This window comes from Lynx rufus, unplaced genomic scaffold, assembly GCF_022079265.1.
Source record: "Lynx rufus isolate CCGP_SWC_20201006 ecotype Redwood Valley unplaced genomic scaffold, mLynRuf1.p SCAF_6, whole genome shotgun sequence".
NCBI classification, from domain to species: Eukaryota; Metazoa; Chordata; class Mammalia; order Carnivora; family Felidae; genus Lynx; species Lynx rufus.
The window spans coordinates 22,606,846-22,620,515 of record NW_025814878.1 but is presented as its reverse complement, the minus strand read 5'-3'; the positions used below and the strand labels follow the sequence as shown (position 1 = coordinate 22,620,515).

Below are 13,670 nucleotides of genomic sequence, written 5' to 3'. Positions count from 1 at the left end.
TGCCTTTATTATCTAAATGAAATTTTGTCTGTTTATTATTCTCATTCTGGCCCATCCATTCAATAACTTGGCATTAAGGTTGATTATTTTCTGTCAACCAAGGGCCATATACCCTAGGCAGCAACAATAAGCAAGTAGCACAATTTTATTATGAACTATAGGCCTAAAGAATATTAAGTTGAAAATGCTTCTGGCATATTTTAACGATCTAAAATAGCCTACATTTTTTTTCACAAAATGAAAAAACTAATACAAGAGAATTTACATATTGATCAAATTCCACTACTAGAAAAACAATATATAAGAAAAAAGGCTCCAAGTCTCAGGCAATAAGTCTACTTCCATAAAAGTCAGTATAAAAAAATTCTTCTTCATTAAAGAATTCTAAACACTCCCTTGGAATTCAATTTAAGAAGATTTTTATCAATATTTACAAAAGATCTTAAAGGTGTTTAATAAAATCTGGGAATTTACCTAAATAATTTTCAGTATGATACTGATTTCATAGAAAAATAGAGAGCCTAACTCATAGTTTACAGGTGTGTAAGACTTTTATTTCCAATGCATTCTCACACCTGTTATAGTAGTAATAAACATCATTCTCATGTGCACTGTTCAGTGAAATCACCCACATTATGAAGTCCTCAAAAATATTCTCTTGGGTGTTTTACTTACTTACTACGTAGAGCACCACTGTGCATCTGATAGGTTCCCAATAATTCTTTATTAAATTGTTGAATTTGGTGTAAGATCATAAAAGGCAAAAATTACACTATCTTAGCCTAATTTTGTGCGGACCTTAGAATGAAATCTTGCAGATTTTAAGCAGTCAACAAATGATTGCTGATGAGAAGACTGTAACAATGGGATTAACCATAATTTAAATGTTTTCAAATAGTTTATTTCTGAGAGAGACAAGAGCAGAATTACAAATGAATGGACTCTGGAATCAGTCTTAGGTTCAAACCTGGGTTCTGCCCCTGAGTGGCCATGTGACACGGGGCAAGGTGATAACCCTTGCAGGGTCTCAGTTTTCCCATATCTAAAATCAATCCCCTGATGCTGTTTGCCTCATAAAGCTTTTTAAAGATTGAAAATGATCCAGCATGTGGTGACTGACAGCACCCGGTACAATATAGCACATGATGTTCATTTGGGTATGACTTGCCTTAAATTACAAGACCAAAGTGAACTATTTGGCCTGTGGAATTCTACAGCGATTTTCCAGCCCTCTAAAATATTATAAGGATTTTTTTCCCTCCAAAAACTAAACCCATTTGGAGCAGTCTACATGACTGAAGTTCACATTAGTAACGATGACGATTTCCTAACAGGAGAGGGAAGCTGGGTTTGCAGACACTGCAGGCATCACCCTGGTGTATTTGTGATGTGGTTCTGGCCACAGGGTGTGTACCTCTTTTCACATCCGAAACCTAGGTGACTGACACCCTAATATACAATTTTTACATGTTTCCTGACCTGAAATAACCATGATTAGGAGCCTTAAGTTAAAAGGGGGATTCTGAGGCTTTCTCAGGGCAATCACAGCTTCAGATGGCAGAGCAGCTGAGAAGAGAAAAGAACAGACCCTTGAGAAAACCACAGGCATAGAGCCTGCTGAGAATGACCAACCTTCTGTGAAAAAAAGTCGTCAAAGACTTGGAAATGGGTAAAAGAGAACACTGGGTATCTTTCAGTGGAGGGCTGGCTTTGTACAGCCCATTCGCTGGGAACGATCTGATTTTTTTAATGATTATTTATTTTTGAGAGACAGAGAGACAGAGCATGAACAGGGGAGGGGCGGGGGGGGGGGGGGGACAAAGAATCTGAAGCAGGCTCCAGGCTTTGATCTGTCAGCATTGAGCCTGACGTGGGGCTTGAACTCACTAGCCATGAGATCATGACCTCAGCCGAAGTCGGACATTTAACCGACTGAGCCACCCAGGTACCCCGGAACTATCTGATTTTAAAAGGATGTGTACCTTTGATTGTCCTGCTAGTCATGAGAGTACATTTTACAATGCTTTTGGGATAAACATTAAATTGTGCAAAACTGATAGCAATGAGAATAATCCTTGTCCACAGCAATGTAAAGTGATTCCTGTTTGATAGAGATACAATTGATTTCCATTCTGTAGAAAAATAACTCCCAACATTTACACTTACTGATTTGCCTTACAGAACATTAGTCAGTTTTGCGTCTATTAGCAAATTCATTTCAGCATTCGACTCCGTGTGTGTGTGTGTGTGTGTGTGTGTGTGTGTGCATGCATAATATCCACTCTTCAAAGTCTCCTTTAACTGGCTTTAATATCTTACTGGTTTTCTCATTAAATAATGAGTTAATTAAATATTTAACATAGATTTACATTTGCAGAAAGCCACGATTTCAGATTTTTGAAAATCATAATTTAGCACTTCTGATGAAGAAAGCGTTTTTCCCAGGAAGTGAAATTTATGTGGCAGAAAGAGGCTTTTAGTTTTGTCCAGAATGATCTGTTTCTTTAAAAGGGAGCAAAAGAGAAGTGAAACAAATGTCAAAACGTTTTAACAGCTATTGTATTTAGGTAATGAATGAATGAGCATAAACTATTTTATGTACTTTCTTTATGACTGAAATGTTTCGTAACTTAATATTTTTAAATATTTTGTAAAAATTAGTTGGAGGGTGCGTGGGTGGCTCAGTCAGTTAAACGTCGAACTCTTGATTTCGGCTCAGGTCATGATCTCAGGGTTCATGGGATCCAGCCCCATGTCAGGCCCCTTGCTGAGAGGGAGGAGCCTGGGATTCTTTCTCCCTCTTTGCCCCTCTCCCACTCATTCTCTCTCTCTCTCTCTCTCTCTCTCTCTCTCTCTCTCACACACACACACACACACAAAATAAATAAACATTAAAAAAAAAAGAACTAGTTGGGTGGAAAGAATGGGAGTGCACGTAACTTCTGACTTCTTTAGCATCAGTTTTTCCCATGGAAACAGATACATGTGATAAGCTTCTATTTTTCTGCAGATCTACGCCTGCTTCTCTTTCATGACTCTTCACGCATCCATCACAGTAAGAGGCATATCAAAGGCAACTGATAAGTGCTTATGGAATTGAATTACTGAGAATACATGCTCTAACATTAGAGGAAAGTGACTCAAACTCAGGAGGCAGAATTTCTTAGGGAACCATGGAAAGAAACTCTCCCCAGGCTATGTTGTAAACCAAGCTCTTGGGTTCCCTCGAGAGAAAGGCTTGTTTTGGTCTACCCCTTGGCAGTCCTTCTGATGAACCATGTCCAGAAAATAGCCTACAATTTGCCTGGAGACAGCCCATTTATAGCTCCAGTCCAAGCAACTGGCAACCAGGACTCAGCCCAGGCTAGAAGCTCCCTCTTTGGTACTCATAGAGAAATGTCAAAGGGAGCTTTCTGATGGGCTATTTTATAAGATTATTAACTAGAAGTCACTGAAATTTGTTAGCAAGAGGAGACCAGAAGTCAAGTCTCGAGTCTCATGACCATGACTCTTCCTCATAATAATCCTACCACCATGGACTGAGATGTTAGCGCTGATCCTCTTAAATAGCAAATGTGCTTGGAAATGCTTTTCATGCAGGGGAAAGTGTGACATAGTGGAAAAACCACCTCAATCTAGAAGTCAGAAGACCTGAGTTCAACTCCTACTCAGCCATATGATTTATTCTGGCCAAATCACATATCCTCTCTAAGGAAGTGCTTCCTCAACTGTAAAATATAGATAGTTACTTGGCCACATCTATTTATTTTATAGAGCTAATAAGATTAGCAAAAGAGGATGACATTGCACAAGACAACATATATTTATATTATCATTCTGATCTAGCCAAATAAAATCACCCGCACCCCAACATAACCAAACTATAAATTGAAAAATACCTAGCTGAAGGTAAAAGCATGGCCCCTGTCCAGCAGGAACCACACTCCTTGCCCTGGCTGCCCTGGCTGTAAGCTGATATTTAATCACAATAAACACATGTAAAACCTTGGGTTGTGAGTAACGTGTTATGCGAGTTTTCCACAAGATGAGTAAACATTTCTAATAAAGTTTAACTCGATAAACAAGCGATGTCTCGTAACACAAGTAGTACGTGATGCCAAATGTCACATGATCACAACTGAGCCAATGGTTCTTGAAATTCACTTTGTTATACAAGTGCTTTGGATTACAAGCATGTTTCTGGGATGAATTATGCTCGCAAACCAAGGCTTTACTGTATTAGAAAAATTAATTGTGACACAAAGACGTATTTGACATGTAATAGTCTGGGTTTACTTCTCCTTAGATGACTTTTTTTTATTATTTAAAAAAATTTTTTTAATGTTTTTATTTGTTTTTGAGACAGAGAGAGACAGAGCATGAGTGGGGGAGGGGCAGAGAGAGAGGGAGACACAGAATCTGAAGCAGGCTCCAGGCTCTGAGCTGTCAGCACAGAGCCTGACGCGGGGCTCGAACTCAGGGACTGTGAGATCATGACCTGAGCTGAAGTCGGACACTTAACCGACTGAGCCACCCAGGCGCCCCCTCCTTAGATGACTTTTTAATAAGAAATAGGGGTAACCAAGATTTCTAAAGGAGAATGAAATCTTTGGCTTAGGCAAATACCTGGTTTGACATGGTTTGGAGTCAAAGAACACATGGCCTGAAGTTCATGGATATTCACTTGGGTGGCTCTCCTAGGAGTTCTTAGAAGCAACTAAAAGTATTGGAGAATAGTGATATAATTGGCCACAACCATTTTAAGAGACTTGCTGTACAAAGAAATATAACTTCCTTTCTGTATGAATCATGTACCAAAGGCAACTGCTTTCCTCATTGCTGATGACCTACCATAACAGAAAATGTTTGCTTGTAATGGAATGTTTTCTGTCACCTTGTGCAACCTGTGGCATTTATGTGACACAGATCAGCTCTGCTATGAATTTTAGTAGGAGATGCTGTTAACATTTAAATTTTCTCTTCTCCCTTCTGTCTCCCCTAAGAAAATTACCACGATGTAGCCTGCATTATGTATCTCTTCGTTTTTGTTTTCTTTTGAAAAAAAAAAAAAAAACACTATAAAATAAAACTTACATAAGATGCAAGTACTCACTTTAAAAAATTTTTGGAATAATTAGGTAAGACCTTAAGAATCAGCACTGTCTTATACCCTTTCTCCTTTTCCAACAATCTGGCACATATTTTGATCAGTTTCTTTAACATCACCAGCCAGAGAGAAAAGCTAATACATTAAAACAGCTAAGGAAACCAATGTATTAGTATCGCCAGTGGATTTTTTAAGTTTTACAATTTTGCTTTGTTTTCCTTTTTTGTTCTTATACACCGCGAATAAAATTTACTAATTTAATTTTGCTCCCTGATAATAATGGTATCTTTCTTAAATATGGCCTGTCTCCCCACTTACCTATATCCAAATTAAGGGACAAGGCTGTTTTCAAGAAGCACCTTCCCACGGCTGTGGGTTCCGGATTTCTTCCCGCCATCCACAGAGCTGTGGGTTCCTGCAACACTGGTCCCCCGCCCCTCCATTTCCCACACTCTCAACTTCCATCTCGGCCCACGCAGAGTGGAGTGGGGTCTGAAGGGACTACTTGGGGCAACAACTTGGAAAGCAGAAACAACTGATACCTGTTGGTGGAGATTTGCACATTCATTGGGCTTTGAGCGTGTCAATCCCCCACTGCTTCACAAAGAAGCCCTGAACCAATTTTATCCTGCAAGCCTGAAACGGGAACTGAACAGGCCTCTACCCAGGCCTCTGAAACAGGAAGCAGGGGACAGTCCCTGTAGCCACCAGAGGGGAACTGACCTGTAGCAGAAAACTCCCAGAAGCCCGGCGGGAGCCGGCGCCACTGGTAAGACAAGGCTACACTGTGCACTTATAATTAGGCTTCACCTAGAGATGCAACCCACTCAAACTACCAACTGATGAATGTCTCAAGCAGACCAAAGGTGACCGCGCTGAGGAAAGAAATCAGGATCCCAAGAACCTGGAAAGCAGGGCAGTCACGACAATCGGCAGTTGACAACGTGGGGTAAGAAACGAGTGCTCTAAAAACATTTATTTTTGTGCTTCGGGATTTTCTTTTTAATTTTACTTTTTTCCAATTTTCTAGTAATACCCTTTTTGGAAAATTATAACTGACCAGTCATCCAAAAAAAACAAAACAAAACAAAAGAGGAAGCCTGGGGCTCTGCATTCATAGTGGGCAGTCAGCAACTGTCCTAGTAATATGCCAGCAAAAAGTTAAAAGCCCAGAGAACAGCCATGTATGGAGCACCGCCGGGATTTTTTTTTTAAATACCTTCTTAACCAGAGGTTTTCCTTATGAGTTTGTCTCTGTTTGCTCTACTGATAGTTTTGCTAAGGCTTATTTCTTGCACAAAGAAGCAGTGACTTAGTATGAAGGGACTAAAAGGTGGTTTAGATCAGAGGTTGCCAAAACATTGCTCTGTTGATTGGTAACATCAAGTTTTCACTCAACCTTGGGGAAATGGAGAAAGAAGAATAATAGTGAGTTTTCTCATACATTTACTATATGTAAAGAACTGTTCTTTATTCTAAGGTTACGCCTTTCCTAATTGAATACAAAAATGTCTTTTCTTTTTAAGAAATCGTGGCAGTAAGTGACTGGTTGCCGAGTTTTCTGTCCTTCTCTATTCAATATCCTTACTTGGGAACATTAAAGGTCGACAAACACATGTCAGTTTTCCAATTTTTTTTAACTGGTCCGTGGGAACCACTATTTAAGAAATGCACTGACAGGGCAGAGCCAGCTTCAGATCTTCTGTCTCCCTGTCTCTGCCCCTCCCCTCTCTGTGTCTCTCAAAAACAGTAAAACATAAAAATCAGTTATATATAAAAAAGAAATACAGATTTCACCCTCTCCCTCAAAGTATATGAGGCTATGTATACCAAAGCATCCCTGGATTTAAAAGTAGAAAATGCAGATTGGGCTAGAAGACTTCTCAGTCTGGGATAGACAGGAGACAAAGGTTGTGTTTGTTTTGCTTTTTAACAAATAAGACTGGAAGTCTTGCTGGGAGCAAGTGGAACCAAAGCCCAGAAAGTTCAGATGCCTCTCCAATGACATAACCTAAATGGGTAACTTTCATCCTGACCCGAGCAAAGCAGAAACATAATACACATGAGAATATAAAAACTAAGTCTTACCATTTCAACCAGCATGTGTTTCCTTCCTGTTTTCCATGGGTACTACAGGGTGAAGGGCTGAGGAAGAGACTGCCATCTGTAGTAAGCCTGGTGAAGACCCCGGTGGATGAGGGAGTGAAAAGCCTTGAGCAGAGCAATGGTCCTGGGTCTCACATCAACAGGACATTGAGAGCCATAATTATAAGGTCAGGAGGGCGAGAAGCTTGAAAGAGGTGAAAGTGTTAATGCATCCCCTGCTGGCATTACTTCTTGGCCAAGTCACCAAGGGTCAAGTCCCCTACTCAGTCTCCCTCCTCTCCCTGCAGCCTTCCAAGCCTTCCTTTGTCCTCTATGTCACCATATTGCCTCCTCTCATCCTCACCAATCCAAAGAGATATTCCTACATCTGGCCAGATGCTACCAGAAACTAGATGAAAGCAAAAGTGACTGGGTCTAACATAAGGAAAGGTATGTTCAAAGTCCCAGTTTTCAGTCCTAGGAACATAATTTTCCAGAATGTTTAAAGTGGTGAGTAGGTTTTGGGGTGTCTGGATGGCTCAGTTAGTTAAGCATCCGACTTTGGCTCAGGTCATAATCTCACAGTTTGTGGGTTCGAGCCCCATGTCGGGCTCTGTGCTGACAGTTCAGAGCCTGGAGCCTGCTTCAGATTCTGTGTCTCCCTCTCTCTCTGCCTCTCCTCCTCTCAAGGTCTGTCTCTCTCTGTCTCAAAAATAAGAAATAATTCTTCTTTAAGAAAAAGTAAAAAATAACATGGTGAGTGGGTTTCATATTTCAAGTACACTGAGTTAACAAGGCTTCTCACAGGCTAGTCCCAGAATCTAAGCAACACCTCTAAGCCTGTTTCTAAACAAAGTGTGCTCCCGGTTCCAAGCAGCAACTTTACGTCACTTCACCTGAATGAATGAATATAATCTCTTTATGGTTCAGTTTCCTTACAAGCAAAAAGGGGGGAACAATAAAGCCTACTCTAGCTATACTTCACAGAACTGATGTTCATTAAAAATAATTTTTTTTGAGATGCTGCCAGTTGGAACTGTCTACCTGAACGGAGTAGCTCTGTATCACTAATGTATCACTGCCATCTCTTCACTTTTATAGAAACTGACTGCCTACAATGCAGGGGGCTGGGAAGGGGTGTTGTTAGCTTGCCATTTGCCATCTGTGAGTAATAGTCTCATACACGTAAATATGACGATTTTCACAAAAGCTTCGATAGAACATTAGTTTCCTCTCAGAACAGGAATGAAAGAGAGAATGACAAGTGTAGTCAAAGAACGAACTAGATTATGGTTAAACAATAATCAAATAGGGAAAAGCTTCAACTGCCATCTATTCTTTAAAAAGACCCTGGTACACACAGATAGGGAGAAGCTGATAAAAATGTAACCCAGCTTTAAGTTCTTGTCCAGTCCAGTAAACTGAGCTGTTCCAAGTTAAGTAGCCCTTATTCACCCTTCCAACTCAGTTCAGCTGTCATCTCTGAACCTGCCCTCCCCCTAGTTTGACTCTAGAATGTCTCCTGGGACCCAAAGCATTCTGTAAGGATCTTCGCAGAGGCCTGCTGCAGCCAGGCTTGATGTCTGCCCTTTCCACTCACCCTGAACTCCTTGAGGGGCCGAGGACATGATATATACAAGCAGTTGATTCACCTCTAAGGACTGAAATAAGTCATTTGGTATTAATGTAATTTATGTATATAAATGTATGTATTTATATGTAACATATAATGTAATTCATTTTGTATTAATGTAATTTTAAAGTACAGAATTTAACAGAGCAATTATTCTAATCTTCCACTCTTTTTGGAGATTTAAAAAAAAACTTGTAACATTTATTTATTTTTTAATGTTTATTTATTTTTTGAGGTGAGGGGGCACTAGTGGAGAAGGGGTAGAGAGAGAAGGACACAATCTGAAGCAGGCCCCAGAGGCTCTGGGCTGTCAGCACAGAAGCCGACACAGGCTCTAACTCACCAACCAAGAGATCATGACCTGAGCCAAAGTCAGACGCTTAACCAACTGAGCCACCCAGGTGCCCTTATTCATTTAGTTTTGAGAGAGAGAGAGAGAGAGAGAGAGAGAGTGAGTCTGAGCAGGGGAGGGACAGAGAAAGAAACAGAGAGACAGAGCCTAAAGCAGGCTCTGGGCTCCGAGCTGTCAGCAAAGGGCCCGATGTGGAGGTTGAAGGCATGAACCATAAGATCATGACCTGAGCCAGAGTTGGACGCTTAACCAACTGAGCCACCCAGCATCCCACTTTGCTCCAAATTAGAGAAGAACCAAAGGCCAGAATCCAGATCTGGACACTCTTGTTCTGATGCTCTGTCCCAGCATACCATGCTGCCCTACCTTTGCAAACTCGAGGGATTAAATGGGGGAATCTTAGAAATGTAGTTCTGGGCTCCTGGGTAGCTCAGTCAGCTGAGTGACCAACTGCGACTCAGGTCATGATTTCATGTTTTGAGTTTGAGCCCCACACTGGGCTCTCTGCTGTCAGTGCAGGATCCTCTGACCCCTCTCTCTCCACCCTCCCCTCCTTGTGCTCTCTCCCTCAAAGACAAATAAACATCTAAAAAAATACTTAAAAAAAAAAAAGAAAGAAAGAAATTTAGTTCGATTTTCCCCTCCACATCAGACCCCTGTCAAGGCTACAGGCTTTCGGAGGAGATGAAGGGCTCTGTTCATAATTCCACACTTTGGAGAAGAGCCAGGATGAAAACTCAGATCTAATTTGAGGGACACTGCTCTTCTGAGTATATCTTGGGGATTCAATTTCCAAATGAAGGTAGTAAATGTAGGTAGAACAAAAGATAGCGTGGCACAGGGGCCAAAAATCTTGCCAGGCCTGTTTCTGTACAGCTTGCAACCTGAGAATGTTGTTGTTGTTGTTTTTTACGTTTTTAAATGGTTGAAAAATAATTGAAAGAATAATTATTTTTGAAGTAAATGAAATTGAAATCTCAGGATTCACTAACAAAATTTTACTGGAACCCAGCCACAATCACTTGTTTAGGTACAGAGCTGGCTGCTGTCGTAACAACTACAGAGTTGAGTAGCTGTGAGAGAGACCTCCTGCAAAGTCTAAAATATTTCCCATCTGGCCCTTTACAGAAAAACGTGTCCCTGGTGGAGGAGGAGTAAGTGCTCTCTCAGAAATCAGAAGACAAGTTCGACCACCCTCAGACTCTCGGCAGCTCTCAGCTGAGAAAACCAAAGGGTTTGGCCAAAATTGCTACCATCATCATTCTGTCACATCTTCGGTGCCGAATGAGAGGGCTCAGAGTTCGTGTCACGCACACGGGAAAGGGTGAAACTGGGGCCTGTCCAGGTTGAATGAAGCAGCAGATGAGATAGAGCTGGCTTAGAAACATAGGTCTTCCCACAGGGTGTCCTCCTCACTATTCCACACTGCCCCTGGATGGCTTGTGAGGTCCCTAGCAGCTCTCCATCACATGATTCCAAGATAGGGAGCTTCCTTTGACCCTGGGAGTAAATCAGCCCAGCTAAATAGGGGCAGCAAGGGCAAAGATGACCTTCGAGGGTCAGCCACCTGAAGTAGACTCCTGCATTGACCAGTTACCACCTCCGAGTCCAGGCCAGTCATGGAGCCCTTGGTTTTCTCCTCTAAGAAGGATAGGAAGTATTTCCTTCTCAGGCTTGTTTGCAGAATTTAGCAAGATACAGTTCAAGTGTCGGTTCCCTTGTAATCTTCCTCTCTCCCTTTCCCACAAACAGTATTTGGAGAATAAACAGTAAGTGAGCCTTGTTAGGAAACTTTCTTTCAAATTAGCTTAGAGTTTAAGTTTTTTTTTTTTTTTTTTTACAGAGTCTTATAAAAAATACTGAATCTATCTGTGCAATAAAAATAGGCTCAGTATTTGCTTGGGTGTTTTCCTCACATATCTTTCAGTTCTTTGAAGCTTCTTCCAAATTATAAGCCAAAAATAAGAGTGCTGTAATTTTTAGAAAAAGTTACGTGTATGCAATTTTTATAGCAAGTCACACAAAGAACTAAGCTATAATACATCATACTCATGTTCAGTTATGAAGACCAAGACTGTAAAAAAAAATACCAGCACCAGAAAGCCCTAGTTTATTTAGTCTGGTTTCCTTAACATGAAGTTCTTCTTGTTCTTAAAATATTCAGCTTTGGCTGAATTCCAAAGCTGACATAAGCCTACTTCAGGTGTTTTGAAGAGACTAAAGAGAATCAGAACTGAAAGCAAAATTGGAGAATAAAACCTTTTATGTGATCACAAATGCAAGAACCTTATTGTTTGAAACCACCATTAAATCAAATTTTCCGCCCACACTTACAAAAATAAATATGTATATATTCTCATATTTGGTTGCACAGGGTACTGAAGGTTAATTTCAATAGCACGTTACTATTCCTAACATTAGCCAACAGATAGCTAATTGCATCAGTCACTAGAACTGCAATGACACTTTCTGAAATCGGTGATAGGTTGAGAAGATTTTTATGGACTTTTTATGGATTATGCTAGCAATCACTTTAACAGCCAAGCTAATCTTAGTTATGAAAATAGCATATAGAATTTTAAACAGTGTTAAATTATGTACTTTCCAGCCCATCATGGTGTATATGCGGTAATGAAAAAAAAAATCCTCTCAAAAGATACCACATAAGTTTAGTGCAAGCTACAAGCTTATGGCTTTTGGAAGTAATTCCTTGGAAGTTCAAATTGGTAAGACTGGAACATTCAAGCCACTAAACTTGTTAAAGTAAAATGACTTGGGATGATCACGACACGTCATGCAAGTTCGTATGGATACACTCTGTGAGCAGCGGGCTGCGTGGTTTCTGTACTTCCAAAACTACACAGAAAGAAACAAATGAGAGCGTCATCTAAAAGTCACAGGTATATATAGAAGGAAAATATGGGCCAAAAGTAACAGAAGAGAAACCAGAACACCAAATGCTGAAGGCCTGATTGGAGTAATATCTCGCCCTGTTGAAGAACTGAAAAGTTCTTTATTAGGACCGCAGGGACCCAGAGCTCCAGCGCGGGCCAGTGGGTGAGCCTGGCACAAACACACAGGATCTTGCACCAGCACCCACTCTCTCCCAGAAGCGGCGAGCGCTAGGAGCGGTCACGCAGCGCCGCTCGCTGCCCTTAAGGTGGGGCAAGAAGTAAATGAGTAGGAAGCACGCTTGGAGCCTCGTAAACCGTTTCCCCCCCTGCGGCGGCCAGGGAAAACGTGGCCCCTGGCCGTGGAAGACGGGAAAGGGGTTGCACACGCACCTGCATTGTAGAAACGATCCAGCACCGCGGTTTCCCCAAAGTCCAGTTTACCAAAATGCACGGTCTCCAGGGTGGCGCCCACCGTCTCGCACGCCTCCCGCAGGCTCTGCAGGGCCTCGCTCTCGGCCATCACCAGCTGCCCCTGGCTCGCTTCGTTGATCACATATGCCACCGTGGTCCGTCGGCCGCCTCCGCCACCAGAGTTGCCCCGGCACCGGGTGGCGCTGCTCCCAGAGGTGGCAGCGGGACACCCGGTGCCCGGGGCGGCGGCACTCTCCACGTTCCAGAAGCTGCCCGGCGGCGGCGGTGGTAGCTGGCTCTCCTCGCCCTCGGCCGCCGCCGCCGCTGCTACCCTCCGGCAGCTGCCGCCCTCGGCGAAGGGTGGCACGGAGAAAGTGATGCCCTCGCCCGCCTCCGCGCTCATCTCTCCCGGCCGGGCTGCGGCGGCGTCCCCCGCCCAGCCGCACCGTCTGGCCAGCCACAGCTCGGGGCTGCTCCGTGCGCGCCGGGCTAAGCAGCTGCCATCGCGAGTCGCGCCTTCCGCGCCGCGCCGCCGCCTCCTCTCAGGCGCCCTTTCCCCCGAAGGGACGCCGCTGCCCGGCGGCGGCTCGCCCCTCCTCGGCGCCTCCGTGGCCGCGCCGCTCGTCCGAGGCAGGGTGTAGAGTACAAGGGGTGGGGACGCCAGGTTGAGCGGGAAGGGACAGCGCTTCCTTCTCTTGGCGGGCAGACAAGTCGGCTCGCAAACCTGCGCCGCGGTGCAGCTCAAGGGCGCCGCGCTCGGGGTGCGGTGCGCCCTGGCCACCGGGCGCGCGGCCCCGGCTCCTTTGGTGCCGGGTGCTGGGAGGAGCCGGGGAGGGTGCCCGCTGGGTGGGGAGCTACCTGGCCAGCACCTCACGGGCGGGCAGGCTCTCCAGGCTGCGTCCCGGAACAGCAGCAGCCGCAGCCGCAAGGACCCGCCTCCCTCCTCGGCGGCAGCTCCCCTTCATCTGCTCTATTTCCTCCTCCTCCCCTGGCCTCGTTTCTCCACCGAGCGCGCCGGGGCCGCTGCGTCCGAGCGCCAACCTCGCCGCGGGAGTCTCGCCGCTCTTGCAGCCGCTCGCCCTGTCGGCCACCGGCTTCTGCCGCCCACTCGTCGCGGCACCAGAGAGTCAGGGCCCGCCCCGGGGGAGGGCGCTGCTGGGAAGCTCGAGCCCGGACGAAGTCGACCGC

The 13,670-nt window shown here is 43.9% G+C and overlaps 1 protein-coding gene across 3 annotated transcripts in view; it reads right to left on the bottom strand.

Moving 5' to 3' along the window:
• Positions 1 to 13,427, bottom strand: part of MAP3K5 (mitogen-activated protein kinase kinase kinase 5) — a 207,798-nt gene extending 194,371 nt beyond the window's left edge. For 2 of the 3 annotated variants that reach the window (XM_047102683.1, XM_047102684.1), the window contains exon 1: positions 12,462 to 13,427. In XM_047102683.1, the coding sequence (XP_046958639.1) occupies positions 12,462 to 12,885 (424 nt within the window). In that variant the 5' untranslated portion in view covers positions 12,886 to 13,427. The remainder of the gene's footprint in view (positions 1 to 12,461) is intronic. The other variant, XM_047102685.1, reaches the window with a different exon arrangement.
• Between the last annotated feature and the right edge of the window lie 243 nt (positions 13,428 to 13,670).